The sequence below is a fragment of the Sarcophilus harrisii genome, chromosome 1 (assembly GCF_902635505.1).
Source record: "Sarcophilus harrisii chromosome 1, mSarHar1.11, whole genome shotgun sequence".
NCBI classification, from domain to species: domain Eukaryota; kingdom Metazoa; phylum Chordata; class Mammalia; order Dasyuromorphia; family Dasyuridae; genus Sarcophilus; species Sarcophilus harrisii.
The window spans coordinates 167,727,581-167,744,650 of NC_045426.1; the positions used below are offsets into that span (position 1 = coordinate 167,727,581).

Genomic DNA, 17,070 nt, shown 5'->3' on the forward strand with positions numbered 1-17,070 from the left:
AGAAAGAGAAGGAGAAAGAGAGACAGACAGAGACAGAGAGGAGGGAGAGAGAGACAGAGAGAGGAGAAAGAGAGATACAAAGAGAAGGAGAGAGAGAGAGAGAGAGAGAGAGAGAGAGAGAGAGAGAGAGAGAGAGAGAGAGAGAAAGAGGGGGGGAGGAGAGAGGAGAGGGAGAGATAGAGAGACAGAGACAGAGAGACAGAGAGAGAAGGAGAAAGAGAGACAGACAGACAGAGACACAGAGACAGAGAGAAGGGAGAGAGAGACAGGGAGAGGAGAAAGAGAGACAGAGAGAGAAGGAGAGAGAGAGAAAGGGGAAGAATGTGACAGAAAGAAACAGATGGGGGAAAGAGCACTGACCTTTCTGAAGTGAAAGACAGAGGGACATTGGGTAAGAACACCCCATGCTTATAAGGTGCTCTCTCTGCTGTTGTTCTCCAGATGATTGGGTGTTTAGGGTGTTGAATAAAAGTCCTGGAGTGCCTTTGAGCTTTAAAAGTGTTAGTGCTGTAAGAAGTAGCAAAGGCTAGTCAATTTTCTTAACCCTGAACAAAAGGGTGTCCAAAAGGAGCAATGTGGCAGTCTTTTCTCTCCTCCCCTCCTCCCCCCAATGCCTGCCTCTTCAATTTGGCTCTATCTAAATTCAGTTCAAGGCAGCTAGACGGCACTATAGTACACAAAGTGCTGGGTCTGCAGTCAGGAAGGCTCGTTTTCTGAGTTCAAAACTAGCCTCAGATACTTCCTAACTGTGTGACTCCAGGCAAGATACAACCTCCAGTAACTTTGCCAAAAAAAAAAAAAAAAAAAAAACTAAAAAAGGGTCATGAAGAGTAAGACATTACTAAAAACAACTGAATAACAAATTCAGTCCCATGTACAAGACACGATGCTAGTTGTTGGGGATACAAATACAAAAATGGCATTGTCCCTGAGCTGTAAGAACCTAAATTCTAGTGAGGTGGGGGATACACCATGTGCATAGATAAATAAATGCAAGAGGGAGATAATGTGGGCCTGACTGAGCATTAATAGCTAAAAGTGATTGCTAAAGGTAGTGTCATTTGAGACAATGCCTCAACAACAATAAGAAATGGTTTATATTAGTCTTACTGTGTATAAATTAGATTCCTGGGACTAAATATACTGGGTACTCTAGAATACAATCATACAATTAGAAGTCATGTAGTCCAAGGCTCCTCACTTTACAGATGGGGAAACAGAGGCACAGAAAAGGTTAAAAGTGACTTGCCCAAGATGACACGTGTCAAATGGCAGAGTCTGACATCAAATCCAGCACACTAATCAGACTTAGTAAAGTTAAAACTAGTTGAAAATATTCCCAAATTCGTTTTACATTTTAGCTGCTTTGAGGTCATTAGTTGTTATCATTTCTTTGTTCTCAAAGAGGACCATGACAATAGGGAAGTGGCTGCCATGACATGAAAGTGAATTAGATTGAAGTAAAGGAGAAATGTGCACTTTCCCCTCCAAAGTCATCTGGGTCCAGTGCCCAGATAGAGATCAGGACCACTGGAGATGGCCCTGGATGTAGTAGTAGTGAAGTCAGAAAAAGGATACAATTCCCTTTCTGAATGTGGGGAAATGTACTTGGTACATTCTTTGAATTTGAGTTTAATATCCATGCTATTATTTTGAATATCCTCTGAACTCTAGCATAGCAAGCAGGACTTGGCCACACTTACACAGCCCAGAAGGAAGTCAGTAGCACTGGCCCTAGGGCAGTGTGAAGTCACTGTCCCCTATAGAGGAAGCTTGTACCAATCTCCCCTTTGCCCTAAGAACCTTTAAAAATGAGCAAAAAAGCAAAAACAGCTAAATAATTTTTTTGGAGACAGGGAAGAACTGACCTCAAACCCTGAGGACGCTAAAGGCAAAACATCTCCAGAGGAAGCTTCAAAGGGTGATACAAGTTGGTTCCCATCCCACAAGGCTCTCTTGGAAGAATTCAAAAAGGATATTAAAAGAGTTAGAAGAAAAATGAGGAAAGGAAATGAGAGACCAGGGAAAGGAAACTCAGAAATTGTCTAAAGAAAATCATTACTTAAAAATAGTTTTGGCAAAATAGAAAAAGAAAAGAACTCCTTGAAAAACAGAATTTATTAAATGGAAATAAACCCAATGAACAAAATAACTCCTTTAAAAGTTCAATTGGCCAAATGTAAAAGAAATGATCAGCAGGATGATTTCAGAAAGGCCAAGAGAGATTTAGATGAACTGATGCTATTTAAAATGAATAGAACCAAGAGAACATTGTACACAGAAATAACCAAGATTATATGATGTTCAATTCTGATGGACATAACTCTTTACAACAATGAGGTGATTCGAGCCAGTTCCAATAGAGTTGTGATGGAGAGAGCCATCTGCATCCAGAAAGAGAGCTAAAGAGACTGAATGTGGATCACAACATAGTTTTTTCACCTTTTTTTGCTGTTATTTGCTAGCTTTTTTCTCATTTTTTTTTCCTTTTTGATCTGATTATTCTTGTGCAGAATGATAAATTAGAAATACTCATGGGAAAATTGTTCATGTTTAACATATATTGGATTACTTGTTGTCTGGGGAAGGGATGGAGGAGGGAGAAAAATTTGGAACACAAGGTTTTGCAAGAGTGAATGTTGAAAACTATGTTTGCATGTATTTTGAAAATTAAAAGCTATTATTTAAAAAAAAGAACTAATGAGAAATATTCAATAGTGTTCCTATAGGTTCATTGTTTTCTTTATCATAAGCCAAGTTGATAAATAAATGAAAAAAAGGAAAAATAAAAGAGAATAATGAACAAATGGTCCAGACCCCTTCCTTGGCTTTGCCAAAAGAGCTGATCATCAAGCCTGACAATTACATGGATGGCATCCTAAAAGTTCCAAGGCCAAATATGCAAAAGAATATGAGCTTTCTAAAGAAAGCATAAGGTGAGATGCTCCACTATACTGACTAGGACTCCTACCAAAGCATATTTAACAACATTTAAAAGGAATAAATTGCTTCATGGATTTAGGACATAAGCCCAAGTAAATTCAGTTTTTTAGATGAATTGAACTTTGTATATTTCAACTGGGGGTTCTTTTTCTTTAGAAAAACTCTCATATTCAAGTCTAGGAATCATCACATAAGGCAAATTACATGAAGAGTAACATTTACAAAGTGAAAACTACAAAAGGGATCATTTACCTGAAGGCTATACAAGAGACGGGTTAGATTCTGGATGGCTTGTATAATCTGAAATATAAGATTAATAGGGTCAAGTTTTTTGTTAAGTTTAATTTAAAATTTTAAAGTTCAGTTTATCCAAGTAAAAGATATAAATGATATATTTGTGGTAGAGGAAGCTCACCTCTGCCTGTGATGAACCTGGAAAATCTATGTATTCAGCCTACAATGAATAAAAATATACAATTTGTTGTTGTTATAAATACACATAACTACTACAACTTGAAAAAAGTACTATTCAATTTTAAAACAATCTCTAACTTCTCTCTCCCCCCAAAGAATAAAGATTTCATATTTTTTAAAAAGAAAATAATTTGGAAGTTACCTTATACACAAAAAAAAAAAAAAATCATAGCAAACTCAAAAGGTTACCTGGTACAAAAGCAAATGGAATGCTTCTCTGAAGCACTAGACTATAATCCAGACTTTTGTATAACACTGGATCCATGCTGCCTTGTAGACTCTAAGACTAAGTTGACCCTCCAAATTTCTTTCAGGCCAGAATATCTTGCAATTAGAATATGGCTGAGTCTATGCAAAAGCAAGGTTAGAAAGGCATAAAAGAGAGAGAAGGCTATAGATCATGGTTCCTTTGAGACCAGCTTCTGAGATTACATTCTCATCTCTGAGATCTCAAATAATTTTGGCATGACTAGAGCGGAAGCTCTTAACCTATAGTCTAGCTCCCCCACAAGGGATCTATGGAGAGATTTCAAGGAGTCTGTGAAGTTGGATGGAGAAAAATACATGTTTAATTTACTAACCTCTACCCCAAATTTAGCATTTTCTTATTTTGAGAAGGTGTTTGCCCAAAAACTTCACCATATAGGGGTCCAGGATACAAAACAGGTTAAGAGCCCCTATGATGGAGATAATGTATTAGACATACAGAGAGGGCGAATCTCTCTGAGCATCTCTAAAATTCAGCCCATGAAGACAGCAAACCTTCAGCTATCCCCATTGGACTATGAGAGATCTTGGAGAGGAAAGACAGCCATTTATTTTTCTTTGAATCCCCAACTCTTAGCACAGTGCCTGGCTCAGGGTAGGCAAAATAAATATTTATCAATGGACTGACTTTGCATGTGCCCAATAACTCAATTATTGAGAGATTGGCTACATAACCTTAAGAAAGTACTCAACATTTACTTCCTCTTCCTTTTCATTACAATTCCTACCTGCCTTGGAACCACTCCACTACTGTTATTTTGTCTGCTAGAAGGAAAACAAGAAAAATGGCAGGTGTGGTAAAGCTCTGCTTGGCTATTTAACTACCTGCTAGCAACTGAAAAGATTTCAATTTAAGGGGATTACACTGGTGCCTGCAAAAGCTGCCAGGTTATTTCTGAATTGTGTGTGTGTGTGTGTGTGTGTAAATACAGAGAGAGAAAGAAGAAGGAAGAGAGGAAGGAAGGACGGGGGGAAGGGAGGAAGAGAAGAAGGAAGGAGAGAAGAAAGAGAAAAAGAAAGAGAGAAAGAGAGAGAGAGAGAGAAAGAGAGAAAGAAAGAAACAAACAAACAAACAAACTCTGGACAAACTTGTATTTATGTTTTATATATAGGGAGAGAAAGATTAAGAAGTATACAGACATATATATATATATATATATATATATGTCTGTATACTTCTTAACATATTAAGAAGTATACATATACACATTTATATAGAGAGACAGAGAAAAAAGAGATTATTTTTGAAATACATACATGAGAATTATGTGTGTATGTGTATGTACATACATACATATGAATACTTTTCCCCATTCCATTTTCCTTTCCTCCTCCATGATTATAATAATTAAATCAAAATTTAGTTTACTCTATTGATTCCTTTTAAATTATACCCATAGATACCTGAGGCATGAGAAACAGAGAGGGAGGTGTCATTTCTAGATAATTACCACTAGCTTCCCAAGAACTAAATGAGTCAGGCAAAACATTGTTCCTTATGCAAAAACGTCTTGGCCCTGGAGGGCTGTTCTTTAATGGGGCTAGTCAGCCACCTCGTGGTACATCTGGAGAAGTACAAGATTGATAGAGACCAAAAGCCAAAAAATGTTCTTTATTTCAATTTCAGCTTTAATTGTTTCTAATTTTTTATAGAAATGCCAAAAAGTCACACATAGCTACCTAGAATAGTAAATTCCAAAGCACAGTATTGATGGTATTTCAAAGGCTAGATGGTCATTTAAATGATCCCTCTTTATGCCTCTTCTCACTTATGGAAAGCAAGAGTTTCCCAAAATCTTGCTGTGGGGGCAAAATTTCTGGAAGTTAGTTGACTCTAATAAGAACAACCTGCAAAGTTGATCCATCCTTCCTATCCATCTTAAAGGGAAGAAAGAAGGCAGAAACCAGTTCTCCATTATACTATTCAACTCCTGAGCATCAGAAATTAAGAAGTCCTCAATGAGAAAAGTAAATTTGAGAAGATAGGTGATAAGTTAGGAAGCTTATAATCAGAATTAATAAAGGAGAAAATTTTATTTTTTATAGAAACATGTATTTGGGGATGCATCAAATGGATGCATATGAACACATGTTAATAAATATATTCCTATTTTAGATACAGTAAAACTAAAGACTAAGCCAGGTTATGCTATAGTATAAAAACTCAAGATTCTGATTCAAAAGAACCTGGGTTCAAATCTTGTTTGTGTGACCTTAAATAAGTGATATCCCTGAATTCCAGTTTTCTCAAAAGGAAAATGGGAAGGAGGATTTTATTAAAGTATAGTTCTTAACCTTTTTGTTTTATCATGGACCTTTTTGGTGGTTTGGTGGAACCTATGGACACCTCATAATAATATTTACATAATTTAAGAAGATGCTAAATTTTAGTTAAAAGCTAGTTAAAATAAAGATATATAGATATAGATATTTTCCTAACCAAGTTCAGAAACCATATCATCCTTGGGAGTCCTAGACCTAAGATTAAGAGCCCCTAGACTAGCTTTTCTCCAAAATTTCTTCATATCTAAATTGTGTGGTAGAAATAATCAGAATTCAGAGGTCTTGCCCCATTGCCTCAATCCCATTCCAATTAAACACAATCAGAAGTGTCATGGGTGCAAGAAATAGCAAAGGTATACTACTAATATGCCCATTTTTAGAACTCGTCAAAGAGAGATGAAAGCTTATAAATTCCTATCACCCAAAAAAGACTATCTTAGGTCATAAAGATACCACCCCAAGACATAAGTAAATAGTGTGGCTATCAATGGGAAGAACATGGGATCTTTGAAGTTGGAAAGATGAAACCTAAAAAGTCACACAAAAGGGAAAAGGGAAAAAAAACAAAGACAAAAAAGGGCATTTGGGTGAAAAATAAGAAAAAGATGAAGAGAAGGTACACACACACACACACAATTCATCAGATTATAAAATCTTTTTAATGCTTTTTAAAAATCTGCTGTTTTGTTAATCCCCTACATGGTAAAGCTATTCATATGGATGTTCAAATTAAGGGGAGAGAAAGATAAAGTAATTCAGGAAAATAATACAAATACTGATATTCTTGCTATCATTTCTCTTGTCATTTATGGTCCAGGAAATTCAGCTTCAGCTGACTTTTATTTTATAAAATAACAAATGCATTTTACTAATAGTTGAGCAACAATACCTTCTCCCCTGCATCAGGGCTTGTCATGTTATTTACAATACCACGGATACAGGAATCCAAATCACAAGATTCTCTTCTTCCTTCTCCTTCGGTAACTTGTGCTGAAAGCGCACCATTTAAGACAGAAACAAGAAAGAACTTATCAAACTCATGAAAATATGCTCATTTAAATTATGAAAGGATGTGAAATATTTTCTAAGCCATAACATCAAATAATATTTAGTGAAGCCCCAATATCTAAAGTATTAAAATGAAATATGACAAAAAATCCCTGCCCTCTTGGAGTTTACATACTAATAGAGAAAAAAAATGGTGTAAAAATCATTGAAAGAGGCAAATAGATGTGATAGATGGAGGGTTAGACTTGGAGTCAAAAAGACCTGAGCTCAAATGTGGCCTCAGATACTTACAAACTGCATGACCTTATGGAAGTCACTTAACCACTGTTTGCCTCAGTTTCTCATCTGTAAAATGGGGATACATACTTTCCAGGGTTGTAGTGAGGATAAAATGAGATAATTGTAAAGTACTTTGCAAACCTTAAAGCACTGAAATACATATACAGGTATATAAAGATGTGTACATATGTATATAGATATGTAGATGTTACATGTAATTAGATATAGATCTATATCTATCCACCTATCTATAACTTTTAATGCTTCTTTTTTCTTCAGACTGGATTTTACAAGTCTTTTCCACTTAATCAGGGAAGTCTTGCCAAAAATTTAATATAGGTTACTGAGGAAAGAACAGTATGTCCATAAAATTTATAGGGGACAGGGAGTAAAACAATAGATTTCATATTATTTTCACATAATATTTTATACTATTTTCATATAGTATTTCATACTATACTATTCATACTATTACGAAAATGACAAAGCTCACTTATTGGATAAGGAGAATAAGCAATACAGCAAGCACTGACAAACATGCCAAAGCATATGGAAGGTAAGAATGAGGTATTTTCATGAGGGTCATAAAGATAAATGTCTATTATATTCCAATGCAGTACTCAAGGAATAAAAATCTCTATTCCTCCAAATACTTTTCAATCATTTCAAAACTATTACTTTTTTCTTATGCTACAAATTAATACGCTGAATAGCCATTTAAATTTTAAAAAATCAAGAGTATCAAAATAGTAGGTCCACTACTAGAATACTGCATATATTTTCTGAATTTTTTGATGTTTTGATCAGTTTTTCTGATTTGTTTTACTCCTCTTATTTTCTTTGAAAATTATTACTTGTTAGAACAAATAGCTCTCTGGGAAGGGGAAGAAGACTTAGAAAATTTTATGAATTTAAAAACAAGAGATATCAATTTAAAAACTTTTAAATAGCACTTGAGGAAAATCTGAAAAAAAAATCACACATCATTTAACTTAACAGTTAACTGTTAAGATTTCCTTATGAGATTTTAAATTTATTTACTAATACTATATTATAGAACTTAAACTCTATTCACCTTATATTTATATAGCACTTTTCACCTCTCAGAGAGTTTTCACATAATATATTTTATTTGCTCCATATCCAATTAGAGTACTGACAAAACCTGTGTATATCTTGTGATATTTTTAAATCAAGTTACATACCTGAACATATTTGTATAAGAACAAGGGATTTGTGATTCCATCAGCTAAGGGCATACCCAACATGGATATACCCCCATCTTAGGCTAAATAAAGCTGCCTTTCACTTGGCTGATAAGTCATTGGGAATTATCTGAGGCACACAGATATTAAATAACTTACCCAAGATTATAGCTAATGAGTATTAGAAGCCTGATTTGAACCTAGTTTTTTTTTTTTTCTGATTCAAAATCCAGCACTCTCTTCACTAATCTATGTTTTGCCCTTCTTTTCCTTCCCCCATTCATTTTCTTTCTCTTCTCCTTTCCCCCTTTATTTGAGTGTATTTTTCTATAGTGCCACTTTGGGACTCTCCATACCTATGTGGAGAAGTATGTTCAAGTGCTTAAGGAAATATATGATTTCATCTATGTAGACATTCCCTCTAATAACTAAGACAGTGATCTACCTATTCCTGCTCACCTCATCTTATCTATGTCTTTCCATAGAAGAACATTCTTAGTTAAATGTTTATTTAATTAGCTATATAATGATAGAGATCTTCAGCATCACAGCAGTGAGAAGGCACCAGGAGTCCAATACACACTTCTATGATGTATTAAGAGCCTTTTCTTATGTATATGTGAAATTTCTTTTCAATGAAGTGGGCTAAAAGATCAAAATTAACTTAGGAGAATGGTTCCCCCACCTGTTCCCTGCTCAGTTAGATTTCATTTCATTCAAAAGAAGATTCCACTGTTAGACACTTTACTTAACACTCAATAAAATGTACTAAATGAAGTGCTAAAAAAATCTGTCATTTTCCTCTCCTGAGAGAAATGACGACAGTAACATTTAGGGGGAAAATTACACAAAACCCTCAAAAGGAGTTTGAGTAAAATAAAGGCAAGAGAAAGGAACAGAGAAATAAAATTTCCCCTCAATACAGGAAGTATATTCAGTCTCAGTCTAGTTAAGGGGTTTTCCAGCATGTATTCCCAAGAAACCAAGTATCTCATCCCAGTAATTCTCAGTCAGACTCTGGGAATCTAATTCAGTCTGGAAATCTAAGGTATCTTGGGTCTGACTTTGAATACATTAAACCGTAGAGCAATTTCAGAACTCATCCAGTCACAGTCAAGTATCTTCTAAGCTCAAGAGAACTTTAGATTTTGCTGAACTTCCAGAAGAGGACTTACCTTGGGCAGGAATGGAATGCACACACCTGTCCCTACTCACCGGCACCTCCTCTGGGGACAGCATAATGCAAAGCAGCCTCCCCAGATGTGTTAACCCCAGCACCCAATTACGGACAAAGCACAATGAATGGACAACATCTTCCTCACCATCCCCCTACACTGTATTCATCTTGATGATACAATATTGGAAAAAGCTCAATATCAAAGGATCCAGACAGTGGCAACAGGTAAAGGAAGTACATTAGAAATTTCTCTAAGCCCTGTGATGAGTCTGGGTGATGGAAGCAAGGAAACTTGGAACCACCTCAAACATGAGAGGAAGGAAGAAGTGATCATGTGTTCTTTGCAGCTGCAGAGATGGAAAAGAGGTCCTCTTCCAGTACTCCCTTGGGTGGAAAGGGAAGAAGCAGATGCCTACATATATTTTTAGATAATACTTCCTCAATCACAAAAAAGTGATTCTTTTTTAAAAAGGAAATCGCCCTGTGTAGCTCAATCTGGGATTTGTAGAAATGGGAAACATGTGTACACATTCTGGAAATAGAAACTGAAAATTAGACCAAGCAGGACCTGAGAAGAAAAATTTATTATATTGTACAGAATCTGTATTTTTTTTAAAAGAAACTCTCCTGCTTCTATTTATCTTAATTAAAAGAGCACTGAATTTTTAAAGAAATGCCAAAGTTGCAATTTTTCTCTCAAAACTTTGACTACTTGTAAAAGGATTAATCATTGTGCATTTATGACTATCTGGAAGGAGGCTTATGTCATTTCTCCATGGTCATGGAGCAATGCACTATGTCCATGGCTATGCAGCTCCACCTCAGGAACTTTTGCAGAAGATATCAATCAGCATGATACTCAGATTTTGATGGTGCTTGATCAGTAACAGAAACATGAAGTCTTGAAAGTTTACCTAACTCATTTTCCTCCACCTCAATCCTCCTGCATTTGAAAGAAATTGGAATACATCCTTAACTAACTGGCTCTGAGCTGAGCTTTGGTTTTCCCCTTTTAGGAACAATTCTTTTGACATCCTTATCTTTCTTGTAGATATGTATTTGGGGGGGGGGGGGAGAAGAAGGAGCATGCATCATTTCTAATTGTCTGGGTCTGTTGTCTCAGTGGATACATGAGACCAAAGTCAAGGGTTAGATTCCTGGAGGAAGCAGTTTGCTTTGTCCTGGTTAATCCTCTCTTTTATAGGCTATTAACTTCAGACATTTTGTTGTTAACTGAGAAGTGTTAAATCAAAGAGAGTAGTATCAACTAATCCTATTCCATTATCACAAGGAAAAGAAACATTCATCCCCCTTATTTTTGCATATGGAAAATATCTTCCTAGGAACACTTTAAGATTAAGTTATAGAGATGGCAGAGATGGGCAGACAATCAAAAGCCCCTGACTAAGGGAGGCCAATTCATCTAATAAGAACTCATTCTTTCCCAACAGTCTGGATAGTCTTTTGTTCCATTCCAAATCCACTTACAAGCAGTAGAAGGTGCAAGTACTTCGCTAGCCTGGAGTGTGTCTGTCGAGCCCAGTTCTCCACAATTCTCCTCTGATGAATGATTTGTATCACCTGTTTGTGTGGCCATCACAGCAACTTGGAGGCTTTCAGCTGAAGAGACAAATGCACAAGACTGGGTTAAGGAGGAGAACTAAGTTTTGACATCTGAAGGGTCTCTTATATGCCAATATGTTCATAGAAGCCTTTTTTTTGTGGTAACAAAAAATTGGAAACAAAGTGAGAGTCCACCAGTTAGGTGATAACTGAATGAATCGAGGCATATAAATATAATGAAATGTTGTGCCTTTTGAAATGACATATATGAAGAATTCAGAGAAACATGGCAAGATTTGTTTGAAGTGATGCAGAGAGAATTCAGTATAACTACAACAAAATACACGTAATTATAATTATGTAAATGAAACAACACTGTAAGGTATCCAACTGTAATGGTCTCAGATAGTAGTGCTGAAATATACTTTTCTAACTTTCAGTTTTTTTCAACTGAAGGACCAGAGATTTGGAATCTAGCATACATTGTCAAACATGGTAACAATAGCTGTAGATTGTCTATGTTACCATGAAGAGTACTGGGCCAATGCCCAGAAATGATTGTAGTGTCCAAGCCCATAGTATACTTTTGATGACCAATACAAAAAGCAACAATAAAACTATTTTTAAAAGAAAACAAAAATATATATATAATGGAAAAACTTCTCTGCAGTTCAATTAACTAAGGTATTATGAAAGTATTATTTGAAAATACTAGTTATTCATGAAGACCAGAGCTAAAACATTTGATTTTAAATTAAGGCAAATCAATTGATTGATATTTATATAAGTTGTTACAAACAAATGTAATGGAACATTATTGTGCCATAATAAGCGATGGATATGAAGAATGCAGAGGACGGGAAGATTGATATAAAATAATACCAAATAAAATGATCAGAACCAAAAAAAAAAAAAAAAAACATACACAATGACGATGTTCATATATTTTGAAGTAAAAGGGGTGTGAAAAAAAAAATACTCCCAAAAATAAAATAAAATGAAAGAATGTCAACTAGAATGAGGAAAAGCATCATAGGGACCTAATAAATTTTAAAATAACTAATGTCCTCATTCTGGCAACAAAAGCTCTCAGGTACAAGTAGATGTGTTGATTATCAATTATTCAGGGCTGACAAGCTTGCTAGTAGCTGTCCTGGCTTCTTGGGAGCTCTCCAGCTTCTCAATGACTGCCTGCATTTAGGGTCTGTCATTGTCACAAATCCAATCAAAAAAGGGCAAAAGCAATGAAGGTAGCTGAACCCATAACAATTCAACAAACAATTAAGTATCTATTTAGCATATGTGTTCAGCACTTGATTTTACTGTCAGTACTCTAGTAAAAATCTTGACAGGGTGGATGTTCAAAGCTTGACTAAAATGAACGTGGCAATGTCTCTGAATTTTAGTTGTGGAGCACACCCATTATCAGGATGCTTCTTTTTGTGTCGGACTTCCGTCAGAGTAAACCCATCATAACATCTTTCACTTTGGGAAATCACATCAATTTACTAGATCTAGCCTTAAAGTGCTTAGATGGGGTACTTCTTAGTCATCCAAGTTTTATGTATCCAACAGTGGCTGAATTTAGCAGCTTCCTTTCTAAATCAACTCACCTTCCTTTAGTGCTGCTGCTAATAATGAGGCCGCCTGAGGAGCTTCTCCCGGGTCAGGCTTAATAAGGAGATGAGGTTCTAAATGCACATCTTCAAGTCCACTCATTTCTCCAAGTTCAGCATAGATATGTAACTTTTCTTCCAAATATGTGCAGATCTGTTGGTCCTGGTTTCTAAGTAGCTCTGCAAAATTATATTTGTCGAAGGGTAAAACCATTGTTCACATTAGAAGAAACACTATCTTAAATGAGATAACATATGGCATCTACTTTGCAAACCTTAAAGGACTTATATTGAGTTGTTCAGTTGTATACGACTCTTTATGATCCCATTTGGGATTTTTTTTTTTTTTTTGCAGAGATATTAGCGTGATTTGCTGTTTCCTTCTGCAGTTCATTTGACAGATGGAAAAAAAAAAAAAAAAAAAAAAACTGAAGCAAACAGGATTAAGAGACTTTCCCAGAGTCACACAGCTAGTAAATGCCTGAGGTCAGCTTTGAACTCAGGAAGATGAGTCTTCTTCACATCTGCTCCTCTCTACTGTGATGCCCAATGAACTTAAACAGGGTGCTCCAAATAGTTTTTAAGTAATTAAAATTAATTTAAAAATTAAAAATTTGGGGGGAGGAATTCTGCATAAATATTAGCTTTTATTATCATTTGGAGACAAGTTACAACTCCATTAAATCAATAGTTATTAAACCCCTAATTTATGCCTATGAAACACAAACATAAAAGCAGGAGTCCCTAATCTCAAGAAGCTAAGACTCTACTGGGGAGAGGGAGGAGAGAAGACAAAAGATTCTGCCATAGCAATGTTGCCAGTTTCAAGAAATGGCATTCGCTGCTATATAGTAACGATTGTTATTTTCTGTTCAGTCTTGAATCTGACACTAAAAATGGACCCTTTAAGTGGTGGCTAGATAGTGCAGCAGATAAAACACCAGTCCTAAAATCCCGAGGACCTGAGTTCAAATCCAGCCTCAGATACTTAACACAAGTATTAAGTTGTGTAAGTATTAAGCTGTATGACTCTGATAGTCACTTAACCCCAATTGCTTTGCTCAAAAAGAAAACAAATTAAAAAAAAAAAAAAAAGAATGGACTTTAGATAATTCTGTCATGATTCACCAATAAATAAATTAAAAACTGTAAAAAAACTGAACTTCAGATTGCCTTAGGTAGGTCCTAATACATTGGCTTATTTCTGTTTATAAGAATTCATAGTCATTGGTTATTTCTATGTGTGCACTTTTCACTACAATATAGGTGTATTTAAGTACATTATATGTATATATACCACATATATACTTATATAATATAAATATATGGAATGTACTAAAAGCATATGACATATAACACAATTAAATACATGATATAAATATATACTATATAATATAAATACATGTATAATATAGATAATGTACTATATACATATAATAGAACTATGTGATATGCCATATTGTGTTTAACACCTTAATGTTATATAAACAAATATAATAAATATATGTTTTATAATACGTTAGATTGTATATATTATATAATAAAATATTATACCATATGTTTACATATTGCTTATGATATATTACCCTGAACATGTGTAATATATCCTGTGTGTTATATAACATAAACATCCTATTGTAATATATAAAAATATAAAATATTTCTATTCCATTGCAAATATTACATGATATAAATACATTAATGTTTGTTATATAATATATTCAATATATTATATATACTTTATACTATACTGTTCTGTATATACTGCATATTATACTAAATCATATCACATCATATGATTATATAATTATATATTGCATGTATATATTATAAAAGTCAATATATTGTATATTATACTAAATATATATCATATCATGTGAATATATAATTATACATTATACATAATCTATACATATATGTAATTTATGTGTGATTATATATGTTTATATATATATATAAAATCAATTAGAAATTTTATTGAAAAAAGAACACAAATGGGAGCAAGATAGGGTATATTGAAAAAAGCAACCATTGATTAGGCAAAACACTTGAGTTCTGATTCTTGCTCTACAATTAATTGCCTCTGTCACTTTGGACAAGGCATTATTTCTTTAGCTTCAATGTCCTCATCCATAAAATGTGAGAATTGATCAGTCTCCATGATCCCTTCCATCTCTAATATGCTAGGGTGTCTGTGACTATGACAATAGTATATACAATTACATAATGGTATGTAAAATAGAATGGGGGCACTAAACTCTCAAATTTGCCTTCAAAACAAACTTATTTGATGACTAGACAGCTGTGGCTTAAGGATCCACCATACCTTGGCACTGCTGGATTCTAGCTACTCTTGCTTCAGTTTTCTTTTTATCCTCATCAGATTCACTCATCCTTCCCCCTTCTTCCTCTGGGCAACTGAAAAAGATAATCATTGACAGAGACAACTTGAAATGAAATCCTTATGTTCTCATTCTACATTCATTAAGAAACACGCTGGAATAATGATCTATAGACTGACCAACACAGTACTAGATAGAGAAATTTGGTACACTGTAGATTTATCCTGGACCTTATCCAGTGCCAAGAGAACTTTCTAATATTATATGACAGTTCCATGGCTCACAACCCAAGGACAGTGTTAAAATGAAAAGTTTCAGTACAGAAGAAGAACATATTTGGCAGCCATTGAAATGAAATATGAACTTCTACTTTCTAATACATGTATCCTTTTTCATGCTGTTGGATTTTTTTTTGGAGGGGGGGAGACAGCTGAGGAAAAAGAAAACTAAAACTGAGTATTTAAAATAATTTTTTATCTTTTAATTATCTTTTAAGATCCATCAAATAATCTGATTTTTTTAAATTTGAAAACTGATTATACATAACCTTTGACTACTTATCTACTGAAGAAAGGCCTTGTTCTTTTTTCTCATTCTTTCTTCTTTCTTTCTCATCTTTCCCACTTTTCTATGTGTGTGCATAAATTATTAATATTTTGGATATATATGGTAAAATATGATGTACAAATTTGTCCCGGCTATTTCCCTTCTAATTCAAACAGTATTTATCTTATTTGAGCAAAAGCAATGTTATGTAAACAAAACTGTCCGTTTTATCTTCTATGATCATCTCTATTCCTTATTTAGTTTAAGAATTCTCCCTTAGGGAAAAGAAACAAATGTTCCTTCAGAAACTTATTATCTTCAAAGGGCATTGAGCTAGTTAAATAAGAAAGAGAAATCTGGGATAGATTTTTATGCACAACTATAAACAGTTTGGTGACAAAATACATCAAATGCAACATGGAAGATAACAAATGCAGAGAGGGAAAAGGGATAACTAAAAGGAAGGGAAACAACAGAGGGGGGATATTCTCAAGCAAAACAAACTTCCCAGTCCGGAAGAAGGTGATGGAAAGAAAAGGAAAAGGAGAGGAAAGGTGAGAAAAGGAGAGAACTAGAATCTAGTGGGCTGTTCATCAACTGATAAATGACTGTACAAATTGTTGTATATCAATATGATAAAATACGATTGTACTATAAGAAATGATGGAAAACATATCAGAAAATCCTGGGTAGTTTGAACTGATGCAGAGTAAAATAATAAGAACCAAAAGAAAAAATTATAAAAGAAAACTTTATAATGAAAAAACAATTTTGAAACATTCATGACGTAAGTGATGATCAACCAGATTTCCTAATCTAATAGAGAATTATTGGACTCAGAGTATAGCAAGAAACATATATCTTGCGGTCATGGTCATTATTTGTATTTTCTTTGCTTTGCTATGCTTATTTGTTATATGGTGTCTGTTTATATACATCTAGATAATAGATAGATAGATGACTGATAGATGATAGATAGATAGACAGAGATAGAAAGATAGAGATATATAAAGAAATATATCTGCCTCTTTTTAGTGGGAGGAAGAGAGGAGATGGGGAAGGGAAATTAGCAATATTGATAACAATGTAATTTTAAAAGATCATTGAAACATTTTTTTAATGTTCAAAAGACATTAGAAGGAAGTCTGGATGAAAGCACAGACAAGCAGGACAATTTTGATAATAACATTTAGAATTTATTTTTATACTTAAAAAAAATCAAGCAGTAGGAAATGTAGAAGACTTGTGATTTTCATATATAATCCTCTTTTGCATTCCATTGTGTTCCTGGAAATTCTTGTCTTTTGTTTATTTATTGTTTACATTGAGAATAAGAGATACATTTTTAAATATTTCTCTCCTTCCAA

At 34.3% G+C, this 17,070-nt stretch overlaps 1 protein-coding gene across 7 annotated transcripts in view; it reads right to left on the minus strand.

The window, feature by feature from the left end:
* Positions 1 to 17,070, minus strand: part of ARHGEF28 (Rho guanine nucleotide exchange factor 28) — a 352,261-nt gene that overhangs the window by 51,007 nt on the left and 284,184 nt on the right. For 6 of the 7 annotated variants that reach the window (XM_031966506.1, XM_031966499.1, XM_031966496.1 and 3 more), the window contains 6 exons: positions 15,142 to 15,233; positions 12,813 to 12,995; positions 11,125 to 11,256; positions 6,857 to 6,957; positions 3,359 to 3,397; positions 3,196 to 3,243 (listed from right to left, as the gene is read on the minus strand). In XM_031966506.1, coding sequence (XP_031822366.1) covers positions 3,196 to 3,243; positions 3,359 to 3,397; positions 6,857 to 6,957; positions 11,125 to 11,256; positions 12,813 to 12,995; positions 15,142 to 15,233 — 595 coding nt within the window. The remainder of the gene's footprint in view (positions 1 to 3,195; positions 3,244 to 3,358; positions 3,398 to 6,856; positions 6,958 to 11,124; positions 11,257 to 12,812; positions 12,996 to 15,141; positions 15,234 to 17,070) is intronic. The other variant, XM_031966513.1, reaches the window with a different exon arrangement.